Source organism: Colletotrichum spaethianum (genome assembly GCF_022836535.1).
Source record: "Colletotrichum spaethianum MAFF 239500 DNA, contig04, whole genome shotgun sequence".
In the NCBI taxonomy this organism is placed as follows: Eukaryota; Fungi; Ascomycota; class Sordariomycetes; order Glomerellales; family Glomerellaceae; genus Colletotrichum; species Colletotrichum spaethianum.
The window spans coordinates 455,012-478,812 of NW_026054774.1; the positions used below are offsets into that span (position 1 = coordinate 455,012).

The 23,801-nt window shown below is 50.1% G+C and overlaps 6 protein-coding genes across 6 annotated transcripts; 2 read left to right on the plus strand and 4 right to left on the minus strand.

The window, feature by feature from the left end:
• Positions 1-1,034: 1,034 nt before the first annotated feature.
• Positions 1,035-18,348, plus strand: ColSpa_02135 (tyrosinase-like protein orsC; the record flags this gene model as incomplete). The annotated part of the gene is made up of 9 exons (XM_049268347.1): positions 1,035-1,228; positions 1,296-1,708; positions 2,072-2,327; positions 16,910-17,071; positions 17,114-17,276; positions 17,332-17,418; positions 17,480-17,909; positions 17,945-18,019; positions 18,080-18,348. 9 exons carry the CDS (start codon positions 1,035-1,037, stop codon positions 18,346-18,348), a joined length of 2,049 nt encoding a protein of 682 aa, XP_049124304.1.
• On the minus strand, positions 4,130-4,975 carry ColSpa_02136 (uncharacterized protein; the record flags this gene model as incomplete). The annotated part of the gene is made up of 1 exon (XM_049268348.1): positions 4,130-4,975. The coding sequence occupies one exon, from the start codon at positions 4,973-4,975 to the stop codon at positions 4,130-4,132; it is 846 nt and encodes a 281-aa protein (XP_049124305.1).
• ColSpa_02137 (subtilisin-like proteinase Mp1) lies at positions 5,932-8,354 on the minus strand (the record flags this gene model as incomplete). The annotated part of the gene is made up of 2 exons (XM_049268349.1): positions 5,932-7,306; positions 7,366-8,354. 2 exons carry the CDS (start codon positions 8,352-8,354, stop codon positions 5,932-5,934), a joined length of 2,364 nt encoding a protein of 787 aa, XP_049124306.1.
• Positions 9,754-12,195, minus strand: ColSpa_02138 (laccase-1; the record flags this gene model as incomplete). Its single annotated transcript, XM_049268350.1, has 6 exons — positions 9,754-9,947; positions 9,968-10,005; positions 10,058-10,233; positions 10,311-11,102; positions 11,173-11,262; positions 11,359-12,195. 6 exons carry the CDS (start codon positions 12,193-12,195, stop codon positions 9,754-9,756), a joined length of 2,127 nt encoding a protein of 708 aa, XP_049124307.1.
• A 753-nt stretch (positions 18,349-19,101) lies between the features above and the next one.
• On the plus strand, positions 19,102-20,825 carry ColSpa_02139 (UNC93-like protein; the record flags this gene model as incomplete). Its single annotated transcript, XM_049268351.1, has 4 exons — positions 19,102-19,234; positions 19,444-19,592; positions 19,773-20,398; positions 20,471-20,825. The coding sequence occupies 4 exons, from the start codon at positions 19,102-19,104 to the stop codon at positions 20,823-20,825; spliced, it is 1,263 nt and encodes a 420-aa protein (XP_049124308.1).
• A 503-nt stretch (positions 20,826-21,328) lies between these two features.
• On the minus strand, positions 21,329-22,764 carry ColSpa_02140 (beta-cyclopiazonate dehydrogenase; the record flags this gene model as incomplete). Its single annotated transcript, XM_049268352.1, has 2 exons — positions 21,329-22,375; positions 22,426-22,764. The coding sequence occupies 2 exons, from the start codon at positions 22,762-22,764 to the stop codon at positions 21,329-21,331; spliced, it is 1,386 nt and encodes a 461-aa protein (XP_049124309.1).
• Positions 22,765-23,801: the final 1,037 nt, after the last annotated feature.

Sequence of the window (23,801 nt, forward strand, 5' to 3'; positions counted from 1 at the left end):
CGACTTTCCAACGAACAGAAGGCGGACCCTGTCGTTCTCGCTTACCCCTCTTTCAAATTTCAGTCGGGGTGGCGTTCCCCGTCACGAGACTGACTAGCGTACACTATTCGTAGCGCAACGGCGTTGGAACGACTGCTGCGCGGACACACAATCCGCGGCAACAGGACACTTTCGTACACCCGCATACGGGAAACACATGGAGGGTGTGAAGCCCACGGCACCATCTAATGTTACCGGTAGCACGGCACACAGCTCGGGAAATATTGAAAGTGCCGTGTTGAGCGTGTTTGCGGGAGTTCGTTTGCCTGTCAGAAGGGAGGTTTGGCTTCGAGACACGCTTAAGGTTGCGGGATCTCCAGATCGGTCGATATGGGGTATCGCTTGTTGGAGGATCTGGCTTTAAGGCTGAAGGTTTCCTTAAGACGACAATGAACTTCTTCCACAAAGCACCAGGTCATCCATACTTCCCTCGGAGGTTCTTCTCTATCTCCATCCGCCACCCACCACCCATCGCCGTCCCATTTATCCAGTGGCCGTCAAGTTACATCGGATTTCTTCCTCAGGCCCCACTGCGTCAGTCGCGCGGGCTTTCGCTCATGGATCAGGGGTTCTTTGCGGGGACGTCTTTCCTCTATGGGACGACAACACCGATAGACAGAGCAAGAAGTCGAGTCTGTCCAAGGGCCCCTTACCGCATCTTCATGCAAGGCGTTCATTAGCACTAAAAAACTAAAATCTACAGACCAATCTAACTGTGGCGATTGTTTGTTCTGCCAAGCTGACTGCAGCCGACACGCTGAGATTACATGTAGACACAGCTGCCGTGATAGCAGCGACGTGAGGGAGACATTTTCAGTGTATATAGAGGCCGTTCGAGTTCTCCAATACCACGTTGTCCCATCTCTTTTCCTCCCCAGTTTCACGTCCTCTCCCCCTGCAGATTCTTCCCTCTTCGTGACGCGGCAGCTTGCATTCGGAACATTCTTTAATCAAAGTGCGATCATCCTCGAGAAAGTATGTATCCCGCCAAGATCATGGCCGTCCTCGGCCTGTCGGCTGTCGCTTACACCGCGCCCCTCGATGCCCCCCTCGAGGCCCGTGACGCCGGGGGCATTCTTGCAGACTTGCAAGCCCAGGCTATGGAGAACCTAAAGGCCGCCGAGGCCGACGGGACCATCTCCAAGCGTGAGGGCTGCAACCTGTCCAACGCATTCGTGCGTAAAGACTGGTAAGCCGATGACACTGACGGACAATCCTTACCTTCAGAATGTCATATCCTGACTTTCTGTTCTTAGGGCTGCTTTCTCCATTAAGGAGCGCAAGGAATACATCAGCGCTGTGCAGTGCATGTTGACCTCTCCCTCCAAGTCCGATCCGTCTTTTGCCCCAGGCGCCCGCAACCGCTATGATGACTTCGTTGCCGTCCATATCAACCAGACCAGTTTCATTCACGGCACCGGTAACTTTCTGACCTGGCACCGTTACTACACCTGGGCGTATGAGAATGCGCTGAAGACCGAGTGCGGGTACAAAGGAACCCAGCCTTACTGGAATTGGTTTGCTGACACAGATGACCCGCGCAAGTCTCCTGTCTACGATGGCAGCGAGACCAGTTTGAGCGGCGATGGTGCATATGTGCCTCATAACGGAAGTGTTAGCCTTTCCCCCTTTGGCGAAATATTTATGCCGTCCGGCCATGGTGGTGGATGTGTGACAAGTGGCCCTCTCGTCAAGTAAGCCGTCCTTTGATTGCAATTAAGCAGATTGTCTAACAGTATATAGCATGACTGTCCACCTCGGTCCTGTTTCCCCCGGCATGCGCGGCCTGGAGGTGAACCCCAACGGTCCTATGGCGTACAATCCTCGCTGCCTCCGCCGCGATTTGAGCGCCTTTACGGCCTCTACTTGGATGACTCCGACCAACCTGCTCAATGTCACTATTGGCCAGGCCTCCAAGAACATCAAGACTTTCCAAGATGAGTTACAGGGCCGTTTTGACCAGGGTTTCCTCGGTATGTGCTTTCGTCCTCAACAGAGACGTGAATGCGACAGAACTAACCTTCTGCAATAGGTATGCATGCCGCAGGCCACTTCGTTGCCAATGGCGATGCAAGCGACCTCTACGCCTCCCCGACTGATCCTACTTTCTTCCTCCATCATGCCATGGTTGATCATCTTTACTGGCTTTGGCAGGCTCTCCACCTTCGGGACGCCTTCGAGATCGCTGGTACCATCACCATCCTCAACTTGCCACCGAGTCGTAACGCCACCAAGGAGGACATCATTGAGATGGGCGTTCTCACACAAAACCGCCCTATCAAGGACTTGTTGAACACGATAGATGGCTCGCCTTTCTGCTATATTTATCTCTAGAAAGCAGGTCAACGCGCTACTTGGCTGCTTATGAACAACTTCAGATGTTATGAAGGGATGATATCATCGCTCAGCTAAAAGCTACTAGACGATAATACATTGGCGTAATGGCATGCTGAAAAGCTTTTTATCGTTCTAGTGAAGTTACTGCTGCATGAATGTAATGACTGTGAATTCGCCATTTGATGTGACGGATGAGTCCCATTGCATACGTTCAGATGGTTCATTGTAACTAGCCTGTCAGGGCTTTGGGTGAAGATAGTTTTCTGGGTAGTCTGGAGACCAATAAACCAAATGAGTTAACTGCATTCTCAACAGTAATTATAGTCAGCAGCTTTTATACATTAGCATTCTCGGACAGAGTTGACTCGTTGCACGATAAACTTAGCGACTTTGAAACAGCTTAGGGGACGTCTTAACGCAGAAAGGGAATGGTACATAACTAGAGAACAGTCATGATGATCGAGTCTTACTGTTTGTACGATAAATGCGAACAGTATTAATCGTAATTCAAACTTACAGTACCTGCTGCTGTCCCTGCACGTGACTAGTAGCGATGGATGTTCTTTGTGAATACTGGCAGCTCACAGCGCATACAGGCGATGACAAACCTGCACTTGTGATAGGCCTAGCATAAACACCTGAAATGCAGGACGCGACCCCCTTACCCTCTCCTTCTTTCTTTTCTTATTTTGAGTCGAAGTATGTGAATTGTCGGCATGAACAACTTGTACGAAGCCACTTTACCGGGACCAGTTCGCCATCCTCAACAGATTCAAACTGAATCGAACTGACGGTTACTTCTTTCCACTTCTTCAATTTTGTCAGATCACTTTTGTCACAAGAGGCGCATAATGGTCTTACGTACGTTGAACGAGTGACGAATCCAAGGCGCCGAAGCTACAGCCTCGATGGAACGAGAAAATCAGCTAAATGAAAAGGGCCAGAAAGGCTCCTATGGATAGAAGGGCTAGATTCCGGTATGAGAACTATCATACATCTTTCAGTGGCTTTGTTGATTGTGATGCTTCACCCTGTTTGCATCCCATAATTGACAGATGCTTCCTTTCTCTTGGGATGCGGTGTTTGGTAGGCGCCGACGTAGGGTTGCCACAAAAAGAAAAGATGCATCTTGACTAAAACTAATTGTATGCTACAATTGTGAAAACTTGATAGTCGATCAGGGATGAGACTTGACTCAACACCTTCAAGCAAAACCCAAACTCGAGAGTGGCGTCCTTATCGCTTGACTCACATTGTTCTACAAAAATGCGGCAATTTGAAGCTTATCGTTACATGGCTTAGGGTTGGAAAGTATCGCGAAAGGCTATTGTCGGCACTCCCGAGGCATGAGTGATGTCGGATAATCGATAGTACTGTAATCAAGACGACATCTTGAGCGTATGCAAAATCACAAGCAATGAGCTAGTACATGATATTGAAGTGGTTGTTTGCGATGCATTTGATAAATCGTCCCATGTCTGATGTGTAACGTGCACTGCAACTCCTTACTCTGTTCTGTGAGTGACCAACTCTAAAACAACCCGCCTCCTAAACTCCAAACTCCGGCCATCTCTTATTGGATATCTCTCTACCAAACACCCCTCTAGCTTGCAAACAATTCCAAAATATCTACAAACCGCTTGTGTTGAGGAAACCTGTCATTGACCAGCCAAGAGACTCTAGTGCTCCAAATCAGGTACGACCGAGTGTCGGCATTTCTTGGGCGCTCTTGTGTGTGGGTCTAGCCAGACTATCAGACTAATGCCCAGGACGCGGCCAAGATCAACACGAGCGCCGAGACCTTCGCGTCAAGAGCGCCGAGTACCTTGGCGCCACCACTGCTGCTGGCCGCATTACAGGATTTTGCTGAAAGTTTTCCCTCAGGGTCAGGCCAAGTCCCTTGCGAACAGTTGGCGCGGTCAAGCATGGCCTCTTCGACTTCGTTCGCCAGGGCCTCATCCATCTTCAGCCCGCAAGCATCCGAAGCTGGCGAGTCCGAGGACACTACAGGGCAAAGGGTGCCCAAGTCCTCTTGAGAGCCGGTCACCTCAAAACTTCCAACGAAAGCCGGGCATGCGTTTGTGTCGGCAATGGCAGGAAGCTGTCCGGCGTTGGGGTCCGTCGTAAAGATTACATTGCCTGCGTAAGAGACGTCTTGCGGTTTTGAATCCGCGCCTTCACCCGTCGCGTTGATGGGACAGGAAGCGAACAATGTCGTCGTGTATTTCAGTTGGAATTGCCGTTGTGTTGCGTTAACCAAGTCTCTGCGAGAGGCATCGATGACCGTGATGGTGTTGTTGGTGGTTTCATTGCGCTTGTCTGTCTGCCAAACACCGGATGAGAACAATTGCCCGGTCTCTGAGTCGTTGATGTCGGTGTAGCCCGTCAAATCCCATTTCACCCAGAACTCGAAATACTCGTTGTCGGATATCCAAAGTTGTGAGGCATTGCGAACGGCGAAAACAATGGGAAAAGGCCAAACGGGTTTGTAAACGGAGTCGTTTCGCGGGAAGATGAGATCAACCTCGATGCTCGAAGGCAGAGCAAAGCTGAAGCCCACAAGATGCAAGAGCATCAGCAAATGGAACGTGCGGCTCATCTCGAAATGCGTGACAAGTGTTGTGAATTGGTGCAAAAGAAGTGACGGGTTGGCGGGAAGAGGTCATATAAGTGAACGGGAGCCGTCGCTCGCCGAGTAAAATTAGATCAGCCAAGAGTTTCCGCTGTCAAGAGGCGATCCTTATAAAAAAGGAATGCTACCGGGTTGACGGCACATAAGGGCCAGGGTGACCTGGGTACTGAAATGAGTGTCTTAACTATCCGAGTAGAAAGTCTGCGATTCCTCGGTCTGGAAAACTTAGAAAAGCGGAGAGATACGAATTGATTAAATTCGTGTTTGCTCTCAAACGGTCCAAAACTCAAATATTGTAATGGCGCCCATTCAACTTAAATGCTCAATTAGCCTCAAATACCTGCTTCGAGCTTTAGAAGTCTGGTCACGATATCATTCAAGTTAGTCAGACATGGCTTTCAATTGGTTATGGCTACCATCACAGTCAGCTTACGCAGGGACCACACGCCATGCATCGTTAGCGTGTTATTGCCCCTCGTATTGGTGGTCAATCCTGTCTATGTTACCCCTTGACAGTTCGTTCTGGCACCAACGGTCATCATCTCAGCATCCTTAAACCCTCTGCTGCCTTTGATCCTTTAAATTTCGCTATCGCCCAGCCACGCAGAAAGGATGCTAGCGCTGACGGAGGTGCCAAGTACAATCTAATTAACAGGCAGCAACCCAAGCAACTTTACCATTCTTGGGTCACCGATGGATGTCAAGATTGCTAAGAAGCTGAAAAGATTCTTACGTAGAAAAGGGATTTATTGTCGATTTTGATACCGCTCTCTACAAGAGAAAACACAACCGAATGAGAGCGGTGCTTAAAATGTATCATTGTAGAAGGGAATGTAAAAACTGTTGGTTTACGAACAGCGACCGGTGCAAATGCACCAATGATAAATGCTCATCTCAACACTTGAGTATGAGAAGACGAGATCTCAGTAGTCAACCCCCCATACAAAAGACAGGGCGCTGCCTACCACATGAGTCTTATCAGACCACACAAGCCTTCCCCAAGACGTGGCGTTCCAGCTGGGCGGTGAGCTCATCGTCACGGTAACCTCGTAGCTCAGTTTCTCACCCTGCGCGACAAAGGAAAGCGTCTCAGGCTTCACGGAGACCTTGACCAAGCTAGGATCATTGAGCGAAACGTGGACTTTGTATTTGCCGGGATCGCCAACGTTGGTCACAGTGCGCTTGAGCGTCGTCGTGTAGGTCCCATTCAGAGGATTATCGTACAAAACGGAAAAAGAAGGGTAGTTTAGGTTATAAGTGCTGTAGGTTTGGTTGGAGTTGCAAGTATAGTTGCTTCTTGTGATTCCGGCGATGAAAGCCGACGTAGTGTTAACGGCACACAGGAAGCCGAGGTAGTCGCTGGGGGAGATGTCGTAGATGAGGCCAGGATCCAAGGCAGCGACTGGCTCCACGTGACCATTGCCGTAATCGAAAGGCGTGGCGGGTTGAGAGTTCGACGAATCCAGCAGTGGCGATTGAGTACCCTTCGTGGTAGTGTAAGCCGTGGTCATGATGGCCGAGCGGATGGCAGCAGGACTCCACAGCGGACGTCTAGCCTTGATGAAAAGCGCGACTCCGCTCAAGTGTGGGCAAGACATTGATGTACCGGAGATGACATTAAAATCAACTTTTCGAGTATCGGCGTCGAGACCCGTAGGGCCCTTGTCTGCCCAAGCTGCCAGGATAGAAACACCTGGGCCAGTGATGTCTGGCTTGAGGAGCTGGGGCACTGGGAGGTTCGGACCACGTGAACTGAAGGCGGCCATAAGTGGAGCGGAAACCCCAAGTCGAGTGCCCTGGAAATCCAAAATCGCCGTTCCGTTGCCGGTCTTTGCATAAGTCTGCACTTCGGCTCCATCCGTGGCAGTGAGCTGTAAAGCCGGGAGAACATGCGCATCGGCAATCAACTCAGCACCGTTTTCGGGAGCGTTGACGAGCACCATACCGCGTCCGCCAGCGGCTTTGACAACTCCTCCCTTCTCGACTCTACCGTTCTGTCCTCTGACACAGACAACGATCTTCCCGGAAACCCTAGCTGGGTCAAGGCTATCCATCAGACAGAGCGACGCACTGGTGGTATTGCCCTTGCCGGCCTGGCTGGCGTGGATAAGAGGAAGCACCTCACCGGCTTCAAGCGGTTTGATATCAGGGACAGAACCATTGCTGTAGAGGGAGTAGCCGGTGTAGTTCTTGCCGTTTCCAAGAGTAACGGTAGCAGGGAAGTCGCGGTCGATAGTACTCGCCCCGACACTGAGGATCCAAGGTGCAAGCGCAGTAACCGTCCCAGCTCCAGGTCCGCTTGAATCGGGGGTCAGTACTGATGTAATATATCATTTGATCCAGGGAACCAAACTCACCCATTGCCAGCAGACACTGAAACAAAGATTCCTTTCTGCATCGCAGCATAGGAACCAACATTGATAGCGTCAGTCTCATCGAAGAAAGGCTCATCAGATCCAAGAGAGAGAGACATGACGTTGACACCGTCTTCGATAGCCTTGTCCATGGCAGCGAGGATGTCTGAGTTCAAGCAACCCTGCGGCCAGCACACCTTGTACATGGCAATACGAGAGCCTGGGGCCATGCCACGGGCAGTACCAGACGCCTGTCCGAAAATACTGGCGTTGGGCACTATGGCACCAGCTGCAGTGGAAGAAGTATGCGAGCCGTGACCATCGTCGTCTCTAGGGGATTGGTACAGTCCCGTCCAATTAAATGACCCGGTGCCGTTGGTTACTGCAGCGACGTAGCCTTTATAGAAGACCCTGGCACCGACGAGCTTTTTGTTGCAGCTGCTGGCCGGAAAATCTGCGCTTTCATCACATTCGCCCTTCCAATGGGACGGGATGGGAGCCATTCCATCATCTTTGTAACTTGGTCTCTCCGGCCAGACCCCAGTATCGAAGACTCCAATGACGAGGTTTGACTCAGGGTTGGAGCTGTTGAAGCCATCTGTCTCATCGAGATAGGTACCCTGTTCGGTACCGTATCCGGTGCCAAGAAGTGCTGCGTCCTCTAATCCAAGAAAGGCCGGCGACCTGCTAGTGTGGAGGTGGTTCACCTTATCAATAGTGACTGACAGAACATTGGCCTGATTTCTCATTGCATTGGCCTGCTCGTCGGTGAACTTAGCAGCGTATCCGTTGATTGTGTTCGTGTAAGTGTACAACACATTGGCGGGGTCGGCAGAAACGGATTCCAGGGAGGCGTCGATGAGAGATCTGCGGAGGAGACCAGTAGCTTGGGTGTCCCGCATCTGGACGATGTATGTCTTGTAAAGTTCTTTACCCTGAACAGCCCCTGAGAGGAGCGAGCTCAGGAGGAAGAGCAATGATGTCTTCGCCATGGCTTTGGCGTCTTCACTTCTGTCGGCTTCAGTCTTGGCGCTTGGGAATGTCGCAACTAATGAAGCATGTATAGGACATTGAACAGGAGTAGCCTCCTGTATATACTCCAACGATCTGCTCGGAGTTCAATAGTCCGGCACTACTGTGCTAGGGTAGTGTGGTGCTGATAATGGATCCAATTCCTAAGTTCTGGACATCTAGGTAGTAACCTCGGCTGCCTCGCACCTCGCGATATCAAAGTGACGAGAGCGAGTTTGTAGCCCATCACCCCCAGGATAACATAGCATTTACACTTGTGACCTACTAGTTGCTACTTTATATGCAATGGGAGGAGAGCTTGATATAGTAGCGCTAGGCGTATTCCTGTGGCTGTCTGATTGGCCAAGCCTCCGAAGCGAGACCATTTGAACAACATTCAAATAGATTACTAGGCACCCTTAATATCAAGAACTTTTCTTCGTCCGACACTACCGTTGTCGCGAGAATTAGCCATGATAGTAGAAAGAGATCTTATTTGAGAGGGAAATTGCCATGTTGCATCCCGAAGTTGCCGGTTCCTTATTAGTCGTGGTCAGTCAACTGTCGATGCAGGTGTTAAACTTTATAAAGGGGTCGGGCTTTCCAACCTCGAGCTAATTGGAAGTTTGTGGGGTAGGGAGCCGTCCAACGCAAGGGTATCTTGGCTTCAATGACAGCCGACATAACACAGCCTTCGACCAATAACGAGGATTTGTAGTTCATCACCCTAGGCCCTAAACGCAATTCGGTTAGCTACTAGCTCGTCTCAGATCCCCTGAATCTCACTTTTTGCTAAATCAAGGAGGCAAAACATGATGAGTTATTATCTTTCCTGTCCTTCCAGATTGTAATAACGCCACTAAGACCATAAAGGCTGTCGGCCCGGCCCCAAATACGGGAAACTGAGAGCTCATGAGCCCATGTTGTAAAGTCATCACTAAAGAAGGAAAGAATCAATATTGGTGTGGTATGCTTGGTTGACTAGGACAGAACCTTTGGCCAGCTCTGGAAAATTAGTTCTGCTACACGGTTTTATGCCGTTTTGCCAATGTTATAAGACATCATATCGGTATGCACTAGCAAACTAGCTTATATTTGCGCTACTTGAATACTACAGTGGTTTTCGATCGATATCCTTGTTTTGACCCTATTCGTCATGCAAAACTGGCCGGTTTAGCAGTCTGAGCGGGTAGAGCGGGAACAGCTTGTGCGTTCGGCATGGGACAAAACTTCTTCTTGATGGCTTCAACATCACCGTTTGCGTCTAGCGTGCCCAGCATGTTTGAGAGCTCACCCATCCGTTGAGCAATCGAGATAAACATGCCAGCTATGGATTCAAGGTTAGCCGCTATCAAGCATATGTAGGATGGGAAGCGTAAACTAACCTTCGGCGTGCCAGAGATAGTGACAGTGGAAAGCCCAGACACCGGGGTTGTCTGCAAGAATGCGAATTACAATGTGCGAAAAGCCTGGTATCGTTATTGTGTCACGACGCATTGGATTGTCGAAGTTCCAGGTCGTTTTGCTGGCTCCGAACAAGCCCTTGCCCCATCCAATGACTTGGAAGTTTTGACCTAAATTGGTTAGTTTCCACGAACGTCAAAGTAGACGAGATATGCCGAGTACGTACCACTGAAGACTTGTTAGTCTCGATCCTCTTTGGAATCGAACGGGATCAACTTACTGCAAGTGCCAAGGGTGTACCATCATAGCGTCAGAATTCACTACGATTTGAGCAGCCTTATTGTCCTGGGACACCAGAACGAACTGGTCCTTCCCAAAGTCCAATTTTGGTTGCGGCGAATTCAGGTTCTCTGGCGTAATGTCTTGCTGCAGGACCTTCCAAAGTGATGCGTCATCCTTGAGTGGAGTATAGAGAGTCTTGCAATCATCAGCGGTTCTGCCATCATGAGAGATTTAAAAGCAAAAGTACTCACCTGGTTCACATGCGTACGAACAACGTCCCCTATACGGTCTTGCCTGAACGTAAAGTAATGGTAGTTCCTCTCGCCAACGTCGTAGGCAGGCCTGCTTCTCATCGGCTTTGGCAAATTGAACGGCAGATCCTCGCAACGGTCTCCCCATGGCTCCTTGCCGATTTCAGGGTTCGACTTGCTGTCCAGGTTCCATGCCTTACCAATCGGCACGGCGCCAACATCCGTCTCGTCGTATGACAGAATGGCGGTAGCACCGAAGGGCGTACCGTGCATTCCCGACATGCCCTTGTGGTTCTTGTGGGACATGTGAAAGCATCGAACGGCAGCGTCTGCGCGTATTAGGTAGTTCCCAGCAGTCCGGTTGGCGTGAACGAGGACGGAGTAGCGCTGGCCGGGGTTCATGTACACGCGTGTGGTTGCGATCGGAGCCACTTCGACGCCGTCGATCTCGACAATCTCAAGAATATGGTTGTCAACCGTTACAAATATAGGAGTCGATGTGCCGTGGTTGATGAGACGCAGACGAGCCTTTGATCCGCTTGTGATTCGTGTGTTGAAGAGAGAGCCCCAGGTACACTTGGGATCTCTGACCGAGTTATGGTCTCCCATGCCATGACCTTGCATGTTTTCCATGTTATGGCCACTGTGGTCTTCACTAGATTTCCCTTTGCCGTCATCGTTGCTTGCCACTTTAGAACAGTTGAAAGTGTTCTTGCCGTTAATGATGACGTTGTCCGGGGGAGGTTCTCTGCCCGGCTTCTTAGGGGCCCAAGGCGGATTGGCGCTCAAGTACTGAGAAAGAAGCTAAGTGAAGTGTTAGCCATGCATCATGGTGAGACTTGTATTGTGAAAGGGTGCATACAGTGCTTCCATACTCGTGGAAAAGGTCGCCGACCATGAGAATCTTATCGTCATCTACAGGTGGGATTTTTTCATCAGGGTCATGGATGATCTAGGCAAAATAAATTAGTAACGACACATCCAATGCATACCTCAACACGGCAACCAGCAGTGTGGGGGTTGATTGGGGGATGAAGGGCTATCCCACCAAAGGACCAAAGAGTCCATCCGTAACTTGAACCGAAACGTGAGCGTGCCACCAAAACGTCCCTCGTTGATCGGTGACATTGAACTCGTAGGTGAAACTTTCGCCGGCAGGAATGGCACATTGAGTAACTCCATGGACACCGTCCATCCACACGGAATTCCTTTGGTCGATGCCGTGCCAGTGAATCGTCGTGCTCTCCTCCGGCATTTGGTTATGGACCGTGACACGGATCGTATCACCCGTGTTTGCTTCAATGAGAGGCCCAGGGGATTGTCCGTTGACTTTGATCATCGATTTCTCAAATCCATCTGGCGAGTACTGTTCTCGGGTGATGTTAAACACATACTCCCGGAGTGAAGTCATTTTTGAAACATTGAACCCCGTTTTTAAGTCGAATTCCTGTTCTGGAGTCAACTTCACTGCTGGTGTTTGTGTGGGAACCAGGGATGATGTGATTGTCGGTGTTATCGTCGTCGTCAGCTCCGGAACTGGTTCGGGCGGCGGTGGTGGCGGTGGCGGAGGACTTTGTTGTTGTTGTTCGTCTGAATGATTGTCCTCATCGTGGGCAGGCTCCGATGGCTGCACCTTGGATTGCACATTGAAGAATTGAGCAAAGATGAAAGGAATAAACGTCAGAATCGAGATGCAAGTGAGGACCATGATCCACCTGAAGGTCTTCTTGTGCCCCGCATGGCGTTTGTAGTTGTCCTTCTCACTGAATCCGGCTGTGTCGGACAGCAGGCGATCCTCCACGTCGGTTTCCGACGATGATCTGACCCCGAGCATGGGGTCCTGCTCCTCGCCCATCCCGTCCCGCGGGACTAGACCTGAGCTCATCGTTGCGGCGCTAGAGAATGATAAAAAAAATACAGGTTACTGATAAATGTACACACGAAGCGAACACACAGGAACAGAATGAGAGAATATGAACAGGGCCAGCAGCAGAGTGCACCAGGTCGCTAACGACTGAAGTTCGCCATTCGACTCTGCGACGTTGTTAACAGGAAACACGGAGACGCGAAGGACCACGTGGTAAAAGGGGCAAAGGTCAGGATTAAAGAGGAAAAGCTACCACTCAGGTGGTGACAGGATCCTTTCTTTTTGCTTATATCCGAACAGCAGGCACTTAGCGAGACGGGGCGATGGAACCTTGGGTCCAATGCTAAGCGAAATCCGGCAATGCGCTCGTGCGCCTAGCAACTCTTTACTTGCAAATATCTGTTTGTTGAGTCGGGCGATCTGGAAATTTCGGCTCAGTGAAACTTGAAACTCCACCGTGAAATGCACTTTGGCTAACTTACGACGGTTTCTGAACTTTCTGCCCAACTGTTTGTTGTGCGAGTGCTCAGGCTTCCTGTGATGGATGCCATCCTACCTGAACCAAAAGTGCTTCAGATTGTCGAGCCAAATTTCATGTCGAAGAATATCCCCTTAGAATGTGCGACAACCCCGAGTCCCAACTGCATTAATCATCTTCAATACTGTACGGTACTACTCCAGACACTTGATGAGGAATTGAAGGGTAAACCTTAGGGATCTCTTACCACCAATAGTGTAGGACGGTAAGAAATCTTATCACCAACGTTCGCTAAAAAAAACCCCTGCCAACCCAGCGCCTAGAATCGTCCCGTCTCGAATCCTCGCGCCAATGCGTCGGGTGTTTCATTCGCACGGTGTTCACACTCGCACCGGAAGGACGGGTGGTACAATCAGACGCCCCAGCGAATCTGAGATAGTGAAACATGGACATCGACTCTGGTGCCTGTAGTGTTCTTTCCAAATCCTAACTTCGGTTTTCCAGGTTATGAAGCAGGTCCAAAGCTTCAATTGTTTCTGACCAATGTTGGTCAGAGGGAAAGAAGCGTGAAGTCTGCTTAAGTGCATAAACATGGTCGAGCCAAGTGACCAAACTCCGGTGGCTCTCACTGCTTCAAAGCTTGCACCTTGGTCTCGGTAAGTGCTGAGCGGCAGTTCACGACGTCACAGACCCGTTGCTACTAATACAGGAGTGTATCAATGGCGACTGAATAGAAACCGACACAGCCATCCATTCTCGTGGGAAAACTCGCGAGTATCCTTGCTACATTGTCTTCAACGCGTCAAACAAGATAGCGGAGTCATTGAATGTTGTTACCGTGATAAAAGATTTCCTATAACGTATCCAGTTTATTTCTCCCATGCATGATAAGTCACTTTCAACCATTTTAACGTGATCTCTTGAACACGTTAGTAGGTTTTCAGAAGGCCTTTACTGCACGAGTATCAGAATTGCTTTAACAAGATTCCTAAGCTATCACACAATTGCGTCTCATTCTTATCGACGTACATAGTTAATGCCTAGACATGATGTTAGTTCAACAGTTTTTGTATTTCAAGTAGTTGGCTGGAACCTAATTCAGTCTTATCAAATCTCTTGTTTAAATCTTTGTCTGATCAGAGGGTGATTAATACATCTGAGGCTCCGCATAATCATGTTTGCGGCATCTTTCCTGTAGGGCTAGAAGACTGCAAATAACCACTAGCAGTTGTTTGTTCAGGCCTTGTGTTGGTGTTTGACAACTTGACTATGCAGGGGACAGTGGGTTTTCCAAAGGTCCTCGCTTTTGAGTCCCCACTAGCGACTAGGGTTAGCAGCAACGCAGGTTCTAACTCCTCTACTTTTAACACTAGTTCTAGAGTGGAGTTAGGACAAACGATCAACATGCAGCTGGAATGTTTCTTCATGTACCGAACTCTTCGGATAGCAACGCATCGGATGTGGTGCCTAACACGGCATGGTCTACCTGAGGCTTATGAGACCACGCAAAGAGACCCTGCCGCGACCAGGCTTAACAATTTGTCAACCAAGACACAGAGCGGCAATTGAACATGATCTGCTTTACTGGTTCCCACGTTCTCAAGTAACTCGTTGACCATTCTTTGCGGGTCGAATCTGATGAGCCGCCACAACGGGAAAGTGGAAAGAACCCGCTCCGCTTTTGGACCCGATGGCAAGCTGATCCCCCGCGCCGTTGCTGTACATATGTAGGTGATTACATTTGGCAACTATGAGTAAGCCTACATCCAGAGGCAACAAATGTACTGATAATCCTGGCATCTCACAGCTCTCATAGTTCCATAAGTAGCAAGAAACCCACTCAAACTGATTCCTGCCTTGTTTCTGTTTGTTTTCACTACCTAAAGCTCTTGTTCCTTCCACAGCCAACATTTTAAGCATTCAAGATGACCCAAACACACGGAAACTGCGATTCCAAGTTTCAGGGAGTCCGCAACAAGTTCCAACAATTCATTGAATCTGGACAAGAACTGGGTGCTTCCCTTACCGTCAACATTGGTGGTGAAGAGGCTGTCAATTTATGGGGAGGTTTTGCAGACGCCAACCGCAGCTGCTCTTGGAACGAAGACACAATCGTCAACGTCTTTTCGACGACAAAGACAATCACCGCCCTTGCTGTCCTTCTTCTCGTTAATGATGGGCAGCTGTCCCCGCACGACAAAGTATCAAAATATTGGCCAGAGTTTGCCGTGAACGGGAAAGAGAATATCGAAGTCCGCCACCTGCTATCACACACTTCAGGGCTTGCGGTTTTCGAGGACCCAATCACATATGAAGATATGTACGACTTTGACGCGACAGTGTCGAGGCTTGAGAAGCAGCCGCCTCGTTGGGAACCGGGCACGGCTTCGGGATATCACGCCTGGACCTACGGGTACATGATCGGAGAGCTTGTGCACCGAAAGACAGGGCTGACTCTCCGGGAGTTTGTGTCCCAAAGGATCGCAAGTCCCCTCGATGCTGACTTTCAAATCGGCGCTAAGGAAGAAGACTGGCACCGCATTGCGGAGCTGATTCCCCCTCCCCTTCCTCCATCCGACTTCATAGTGGCGCCCAAGATTGACCCTGACTCTCTGCAGGCCAAGTTGTTGCAGCCTATTCCGGATGCCAGTGCCGCAAACACAGGGCCCTGGAGGAAAGCCGAGATTGGCGCAGCGAACGGTCACTCGAATAGTCAAGCGATCGCTAAGATTTGGTCGAGAGCCCTCACAGTTGGCGACGAAACCAAAAGACTCTTGTCAAAAGACACCATCGATCTCATTTTTACAGAACAGTACTATGGCCATGATCTTTGCTTTGGTATCCCCGTTCGGTTCGGAATTGGTCTTGGCATCAGAGGAAATGGTGATTCGATCATCGACTCGTGGACACCCGAGGGCAGGCTCTGTTTCTGGGGAGGTTGGGGTGGTTCAATGGTCATCAATGACGTTGGTCGTCATATTACCATTGCCTACGCGATGAACAAGATGGACGCTGGCTCTGCGGGAAACGAGGCCATAAGGACCTACGTTGCGGAGATTTACAAAGCCTTAGGAGTGCCTATCCCAACTGCAAACGACATGCTATGAGAGAAAACCAAGGGTCAATATCGGAACAACTTTATAGTGTGTTTAGACCATAGCTAGTTAGATTCGTTGACTAATTTGTTTTGAATCTCCTCTTACTCCAAGGACAATTATACAAGTTATGGCTGTGAGGGTCTGAGTCAAGCCAGATGGTTAAGCGTAAAAGAAGACATGGCCAACAACCACAATCCAGGTCCCATCAATCGCTACTCAAACCTAACGCAATATTGAAGGATTCTTCGGCTGTTTTTGTCTTTAACCCTTCCGTTGTTACGTTCCTGGGCTCTAGAATTTATACATAGAGGCATGCAGAGTGAATATAGAAACTTCTTCCCCAGCTGTGTTTAGTCCTTGAGCGTCTGGTCATTGGCGAATAACAAATCAAGTGTGGCCAATCAGTTAGCTTGGTGTAGCCTACATTCCACACCAAGAACCCAATTAGCTGTTATTTTTATGTTGCTGGTTCTAACATAAGCTCGGTTTTGATGAACTCGTCTAGATCGGGGTCATCTCGGGCGAGTGACCATAAACGTGGGTGAATCCCTGTAGACGTTTTATGACTCGGACGGGACAAAATCTTTACGCGAGACCTTGGCAATCTCAAGGGACCGGCCTCCTACCCCCAGTAGGTTGAAGCGAGTTGCACCTATTTCATCCCTAGCGATTCGTTGGCGAAGACATGCTAAGCTATTAGTTGCATTAGCGATGCTACACAGCTGCATTGGTGCTTACCAGAGCGCATAGCTAGGCTGGAAAAAACTCTACCTTTGCCTGCCAAGTTCTGAACAAGCAATATAGCCGGTAACCCGTATATCGGGCTCTAGTTTTCCTTCATTGAGAGCGCTAGCCTTGACCATAAACGGTTCTTTGGGCGCACATATATCTTAGCCGACGACGTCTGCTGTCCAGTGCATGTTTCCTCGTTCTTCCGGTTGCGTTGTGCCTGCTCCGCAAAGTTGAGCCTTTACCTCTTTCGTATTCATTGTCAATGTTTCGAGGCCGACGTGCAATCGCTCTCGAACATGCGGCTTTCAATCATTGGACTTTCCGCTCTTAGCGCAGCCTCTTTCGCACAAGCCAGGTTCAACTCCCGTTTAACAGACCCCAACATAGACCAGGAAACTGCCGAGGAACTTCAACAGCTGGCCAGTCTTGCTCAGACTGCCTTAGATGAGACCAAGTCGCAAATTGAAAGCGGTGAGGTTCAGAAACGTGGAAGTATTTGCACATGGCATAATGTTCGAGTCCGCCGGGAATGGTTGGTTACCCTCTGTCGTAACCTAATCCAAGGTTCCTTTCCGGGTCTGGGCGCGTGTTCACTAGGTACATGATAGAGCTGACTTTTTATTTTAAGGGGCTCGCTGAGTAGACAAGAGAAGCTCGATTACATCAAAGCAGCCAAATGTCTTCAGTCCAAGCCGCCTCGTACCCCATCTTCCGAGGCGTCAGGCGCGAAGACGAGGTTTGATGATTTTGTGGCAAACCACATCAACCAAACTCTGACCATCCACTACACCGTGAGTCAAATGTCGTTTCTTAGATATACCTAATCTGACTGACTTGCGTGTGCAGGGCAACTTCTTGTCTTGGCATCGATACTTCACCTGGCTATACGAAGAAGCTCTCGGCAACGAGTGCGGCTATAAGGGCACCCAGCCGGTGAGTGCTTGCCGAACCTCAAATCTTGCACCAGCATTGACTGACGGTTTGATGATCGCAGTACTGGGACTGGGCCAAGACAGCCATTACCGGTATGGAAGAATCGCCTATCTTTGATGGGAGTGAAACTTCCATGTCCGGAAACGGTGAGCTCATCCCTGGCGGTGAACCGATTGTCCTTGGAGGTCAAAACGACCTTCCTCCAGTTGAGCTTCCTGTCGGCACCGGCGGAGGATGCATAACCTCAGGTCCCTTCAAGGATATGGTTGTCAACCTTGGTCCTGCTGCCCTCGATCTGCCCGGTGGTATTTCTGAGTCAAACCCCGAAGGACCCTTATCTTACAATCCTCGCTGTCTCAAGCGGGATCTAACGACTGATGTCAATCGTGCCTATGCAAACATCACTGCGGTTCTGTCCAATATTCTCCAGCCCCAGAATGTGTACGACTTTCAGATGCAGATGCAAGGTGTCCCAGGTAGTGGCAACATTGGTATGTTTATTCCAGACCCAATTTCATAATAACAGAGCGGCTTCTGACTAGTTTCATGCCAGGCATCCACGGTGGCGGCCATTATGCTCTCGGAGGTGACCCCGGAAGAGGTAAGGATGCATTTCGATGTGAAATCTGGCTGTTCAAATGACACTGACCCTCTCCAACAGACGTTTTTACTTCGCCAGGAGACCCGGTTTTCTATCTTCATCATTCGATGATTGATCGAGTGTGGTGGATGTGGCAGATGCTTTCGCCCCATGAGAGACAATACGGCGAGATTGCCTTGAGCGGAACCCACACGTTTTTGAATCAGCCGCCCAGTGCCAATGCGACAATGGACGATTACTTGGAGTATGGATATGTTGGCGGACAGCCCCTTAAGATTCGGGACGCTATGAGCACTGTTGCAGGCCCATTCTGTTACGTGTATCTTTGAGGAGAAACGAGTGCTTTTCGCGAAGGTCGTTAGCCACATGGTGACCTGTTGGATACGAATGTGACCTCCCAAGACTATTATAATTGTGTGGTAATGGTACTGTCAGATTAAACCTTTGACATGCTTTTTTCTTTCGACCTGTATTGAATAGAATGTATCAAGGTTAGTTTCGCGGAGTAAGATCACTTCACAAAAGCCAAAATTCTAGTTTTGATTCTGACGACGTTGAGCGCAGAGCAGATGTGGTGGACTTACGGTGCAAACATGGGAAGTTAACATTGCAGATCGTTTTTTCTTCCTACCTCATCTACTCGTATGTATCAGGTTTGGCATTTCTCAGTCGGAGAATTAGCTACATGCTCTGCCAATAAGGACTCTTTGCATCCTTTGATTTGGGCTTGAAGTGACGACTGGACTAGGGTTATGGCGTGACCGCTTCTCGGATAGATGTCGGGAAAAGTACCCTTGCCTGGCAGCACATCTATCGTTGGGATTATCTCGAATGTCCACTCTTTAACCTGAATATTGCCGCAATAGAAAGCAAGAGGTGCTTTCAAAGATGCTGGGTCGACCTCCCGCATCCACTTGGCGCGTGGTATCATCGAGACCTTCCATAGCGCAATGCCGTTATCGCGCGTTGGCGGATCACTAATGGTGAGTTCTACTTGACGCTTTAAAACCCCCGCCAGGCCACTTAATCGACATCGGGCAGCTTGATTCAGTACGTCTTCAAATTTGGGAAGAGCCGCAAAGATGTCGCAACTCGGCCTTCAGTCTTCGAAAGGTGATAGCAAAACCCATGATGTCTTCCGTGGCACCATTTTCCAAGCTGTTTTACTTGGTCTTATCAGCTTCACACAGCCTGGAATATGGACGGCGATGAACAGTAAGTAGACCAGGTGCGGAGCTCCTCAAGTCCAATACTGATAGATTATTTTACGTTAGACTTGGGGGCTGGCGGCCAAGCTGAGCCATACGTCATCAACGCAGTGAATGTAGTCACTTTTGTGTAAGTCTCCGCTGAACAATACACACGAGAAGCCTGAGTTTCGCACTGACATACTCACAGCATCATGATCGTATTGTCGCCCATAGCGAGTATGGTCGGTAACTTGATCGGCATGAAGTGGATTGTTGTCATCGGAACGATAGGCTATGTACCATATTCAGCCGCACTATACTGTAACTCCATTTGGGGAACACAGTGGTTTTTGATCTTTGGTGCGGTGACTTGTGGTATCTCAGTATGTAATCGAGCTCTTGGTCATTTCTGGGAGTTGTCTGACAAAAAGTAGGCATCCGCATTATGGCCAGGTGAGGCAGCCATAGCTGTCGGCTACCCAGAAGTCGCTCGTCGAGGTACCTGCAGTATGTTCAACCGACTCCAACGTCGCGATCTTTCCAACTACTTGTTGCTGACAAAGAGTGTAGTCAGTATCTGGATGGCCCTTGGTAAACTTGGCTCTATCATCGCCACCGCAATTCAGCTTGCCCTTAACAAAGACAGCAACACTACTGGCGCCATTTCGTCGTCTACATATCTTGTTCTGGTTGCCATCCAATGTCTGGGGTTACCCCTTTCGCTCTTACTGGCACCTCCGGACAAGCTAGTGCGCAAGGACGGGAAGAAGCCTATCTTTGCCAATTCCCAGCGATCCTTCAAGACCCAGTTCAGAGGGTTTCTTGCCCAGTTCAAGCGCAGAGAAGTTCTGCTACTAATCCCAGCCTTCATCACTGCGCAATGGGGCGTCACGTACCAAGGCAACTACATGGCTGCGTACTTCACAGTTCGCGCTCGCACTCTCTCTGGGTTCATCATTGCGGTTGTGGGGGCCATCTCCAACGTACTTGCTGGATGGTGGCTTGATACTAAACACCTGAAGAGAACCACCCAAGCGCGTTGGAGTTGGTATTTCTTGCTGGGGCTGTTCACACTTGTCTGGATCTGGAACCTTGTTGTCCAGGAGCGCTGGGCAAAGCATAGCCCTGGTCAGATTGACTGGAGCAGTGCCAGTTACGGAGAAGGACTCGCGATCTTTGTTCTCTACCGGTATGTCTACTTTTCTTGTCGACTCACCTTCATGCAAGTGTTTGTCTGCTAATGATCCGTAATGTTGCTCAGAATTGCCTATGAGACCGTTGGTGTGTGGCTCTACTGGACTCTTGGTACCTTCGACGTTGAAGCCGACACGATCGCTCTGTCCATGGGCGTTCTTCGCTCAGGCGAATCGCTGGGGTCTGCCTTGGCCTATGCCGTTGGCTCCGTTCGCAGCGCTTCCCTAATGACGAACCTCATTATTTCCGTTGTGGTATTTTACGTCGGAGCACCTGCAACAACTTGGGCTGCTCTTCTAGTCAAAGAAAGGCTTCCAGCAGAGTTGGAAAGTCTGGAAGGCGATGCAGAGGTCTCTGGACAGACTACCGCGCATCAATCTGATGCGGAGCAGGTCGAGGTGGACTATCGCGCGAAGGCTTAAAGGCTATCAACTTGGAATTGTCGAGGCACCGGATTTGATACACTTACTTGAACCTGGAGATGAAAAAGAAAAGTACAAATACCTCGGAGACAAGCTACAAATGGATGTTTATCTCACACAGTACCCACAGATATCCATCTCTAAAAAGCACAACCACGTCGCCAAAAGCTTCTGACGCTGTATGGGGTGCTCACGATGTCCACTAGGCTTGTGGCAAGCCAGAGCTGCACAGCTTTCGGCGAGATCTATGTATCGACACTCTCGATGAATTGTCCAAGGTTACAGTGTACGTTGACAGCACTCTTGAGGGAGCGAAAGGGATGAGATCAACAATGTTGATGTCACAATGGGATATTGGAGTGGTTCAAACACATGAATGCCCTTGCTGTCTTATTGCCTAGGGCCTGTTCTTTCTTACGATTACAGCCCATGCTGATGCTGACTATATACATGTTCCGACCTCCTCTAAGCCGACAGACTTATACAGTCTTCGCCACGGCTCCTCACAGGCCAAGATCCTTCTTCAAGGCAGGCAAGACGGTGCCCTCGTTGAATTTCCAGACCAGCCCACTGTTATGTCCCGTGAACACCGCTCCGGCCCAGTAAGTGTTGCGCTTGCTCTCCAGAGCCAGGAACTTGCTGTAGAACCCGGCCTTGATCTCCTCGGCCGAGACGCGCAGGTTGAAAGGGCCGTGGTCCGAGGAGAACGGGACAGTCATCGTCTCCACCGCATTCTTGGGCACACCGCCAACCGCAGCGAGCGTCGCAAGGTTCTTGCGGAGGATGGCTTCGGCGTCGGCGGTGGTGTAGTTGGTGCTGTCGAAGCCCACTGACACGAGGAAGTCGCCGGGTGAGCCGTATGAGCTGAACCCGTTGGGGCCGGGGATAACGGGTTGGTTGAAGGGGGTCCGGAGGCCAACGTTGGTGAGGCTGGTGTTCAGGCCGGGGATGGTAGCGACGGCAGCCCAATAGCCCACGGTGGAGAACTTAGAGAAGAGGGTTTTCTCGTCGGCGGTGAGGTCGTAGGCACCGACGTTTTCAAGGGTAGGGGGGATGGCAACCAGGAGCTTGCGAGCGCGGATCAGCTTAGGGGGCTGGTTCGGCTGCTGGACGCGAACGGTGACGCCGGTGGTGTGCTTGCCGATCTTGACGTCGCGCTTGACCTCGACAACCGTGGCGTTGAGAAGGACGCTGTCGCCAAGCTCCTTGGCGGCAGCGTTGTACAAGGCTCTGGTGTCGCCGTTGGCAGACACGATGAACTCCCCAAAGATGCTGTTAAGCAAGCCCGGTCCAAGATTCTTGATGCCATACAGCGCGGGGATGGTCGAGATATCACCGGTATACCAGTTGAACTGGGCGTTGATGGTCAGGAGGGCTGTGAAGTTATACTTCTGCGCGAGTTCCCCGAACGGAATGGTGAGCTCCTCCGGCACCGGGTGAGGCACGAGAAACCCCTGGTCGATCCAGGGGTACTTGGTCAGGACGTTGGCAGAGTATGCCTGCACGGCCGCCTGCAACGCCGCCTGCTGCGCCGCGGCTGCCGAGGCGTTCTGCGCCGGGATTGGGAAACCGAGCGAGAAGTCATAGCTCTCTGATGGACCAGCGGTGGTGAGGGGTTGGTCTTGATGGTGGAGACGTTGAGGCGGGAGAAGTAGTTGCCGACAGTCTCTGTGTTCTCGAAGACGACAACACCGACGTTGGCGGGAACTAGCGTCTTCGGGTCCGTGTAGGTCTCGGCGTGGCCTCCGATCTGATTCTTCTTCTCAATGACGGCAAAGGTGACGCCGGCGTCTTTAAGGTTGATCGCCGCGTGAACACCAGCGGAGCCACCGCCAATGATGGCGACGTCGACATCGATCTCACACTTGGGGCGCGGCGTCGCGGCAGCTTGGGTAAGGTAGAGGGCCCAGGCGGGAGAGGCGAGCTGGGAGAGCTTCATGTTGGCAGAGACGACTAACGAATGAAATGTAATGAACGACTATGGTTGAAATGAGTGTCAGAGGCCAAGGCGGGCTTGGTTAAGGATCAGCTACTAAATGCAACTTGCCGTGAGAAGAGTAACGATGTAGAAACCAGAATGGCAAGTGACAGCTGTATTTAATCAAAGAAAACCCAAGTCCCTCAAAGTTTCCAGAGACATGGTCCACCATGGCAAACATACCCGAGCCTTCGGTTTGCAATGTAATAATTGGCAAGTAGGCCCGTATGAGGCAATGTTCGACGTTCACCAGGAGTCCCCAGGCTGTGTAAGTTGCTTGATCTGGTGGTTGCGGACGAACTAACCACCGAACGGTGGGTCACCGAACAATGGGTACGAAAAGCCGAAGTTGCCGGAAGAATACTTGAAATTGGACATTAATAAATAACCAAACTCTTGCTTGACAACGCCCTGTTGGGAGAGTTGCGCAGCCCCACCAATCACGTTTAAGCTTTGATTGATCCCAAACTTTGGAAAGTTGACCCTGGCTCTGTGTTCAATATTGTTCGTTTTAAAGATCGAAATGGCACAATCCAATACCAAGCCTTGGAATCAAAAGCCTGAGCAGTGTCTTTTCCTTGCGCAAAGGTGTGTGCTCCCCGCGCGCGCAAGCTAGGGTTGATCGAAGTCCATTCATCTCCGGGCCGTTGGTATATGGTGCCGTTTCGCTCTTCACCATTGAGGTAACATTGTGTCTTGGATCCATCTCGTGTCCGTTGTTCGCTCATAATTTGGTAGAGTTGTTTAAAGTTTCTCAGGAATAAAAGTCTTGAAGCCTCCCAAAACATGATTTTGCTCTCGTCGTTCAAGCTAGAAAGGGGTGTTGAATGTATTAAAGAGAACTGTTGGGAGTCATAACGTTCAAAACTGCGCAAGTAGCTGGAACAAGAAAAGACATACGTTAAATAAACTCAGAGTTACAAGGTATGCGTCGACCAAATACATGAAAGCATTAATGGAGCTTAGAGCGGTATAATCTGGTCAACCCACGCGAAGCC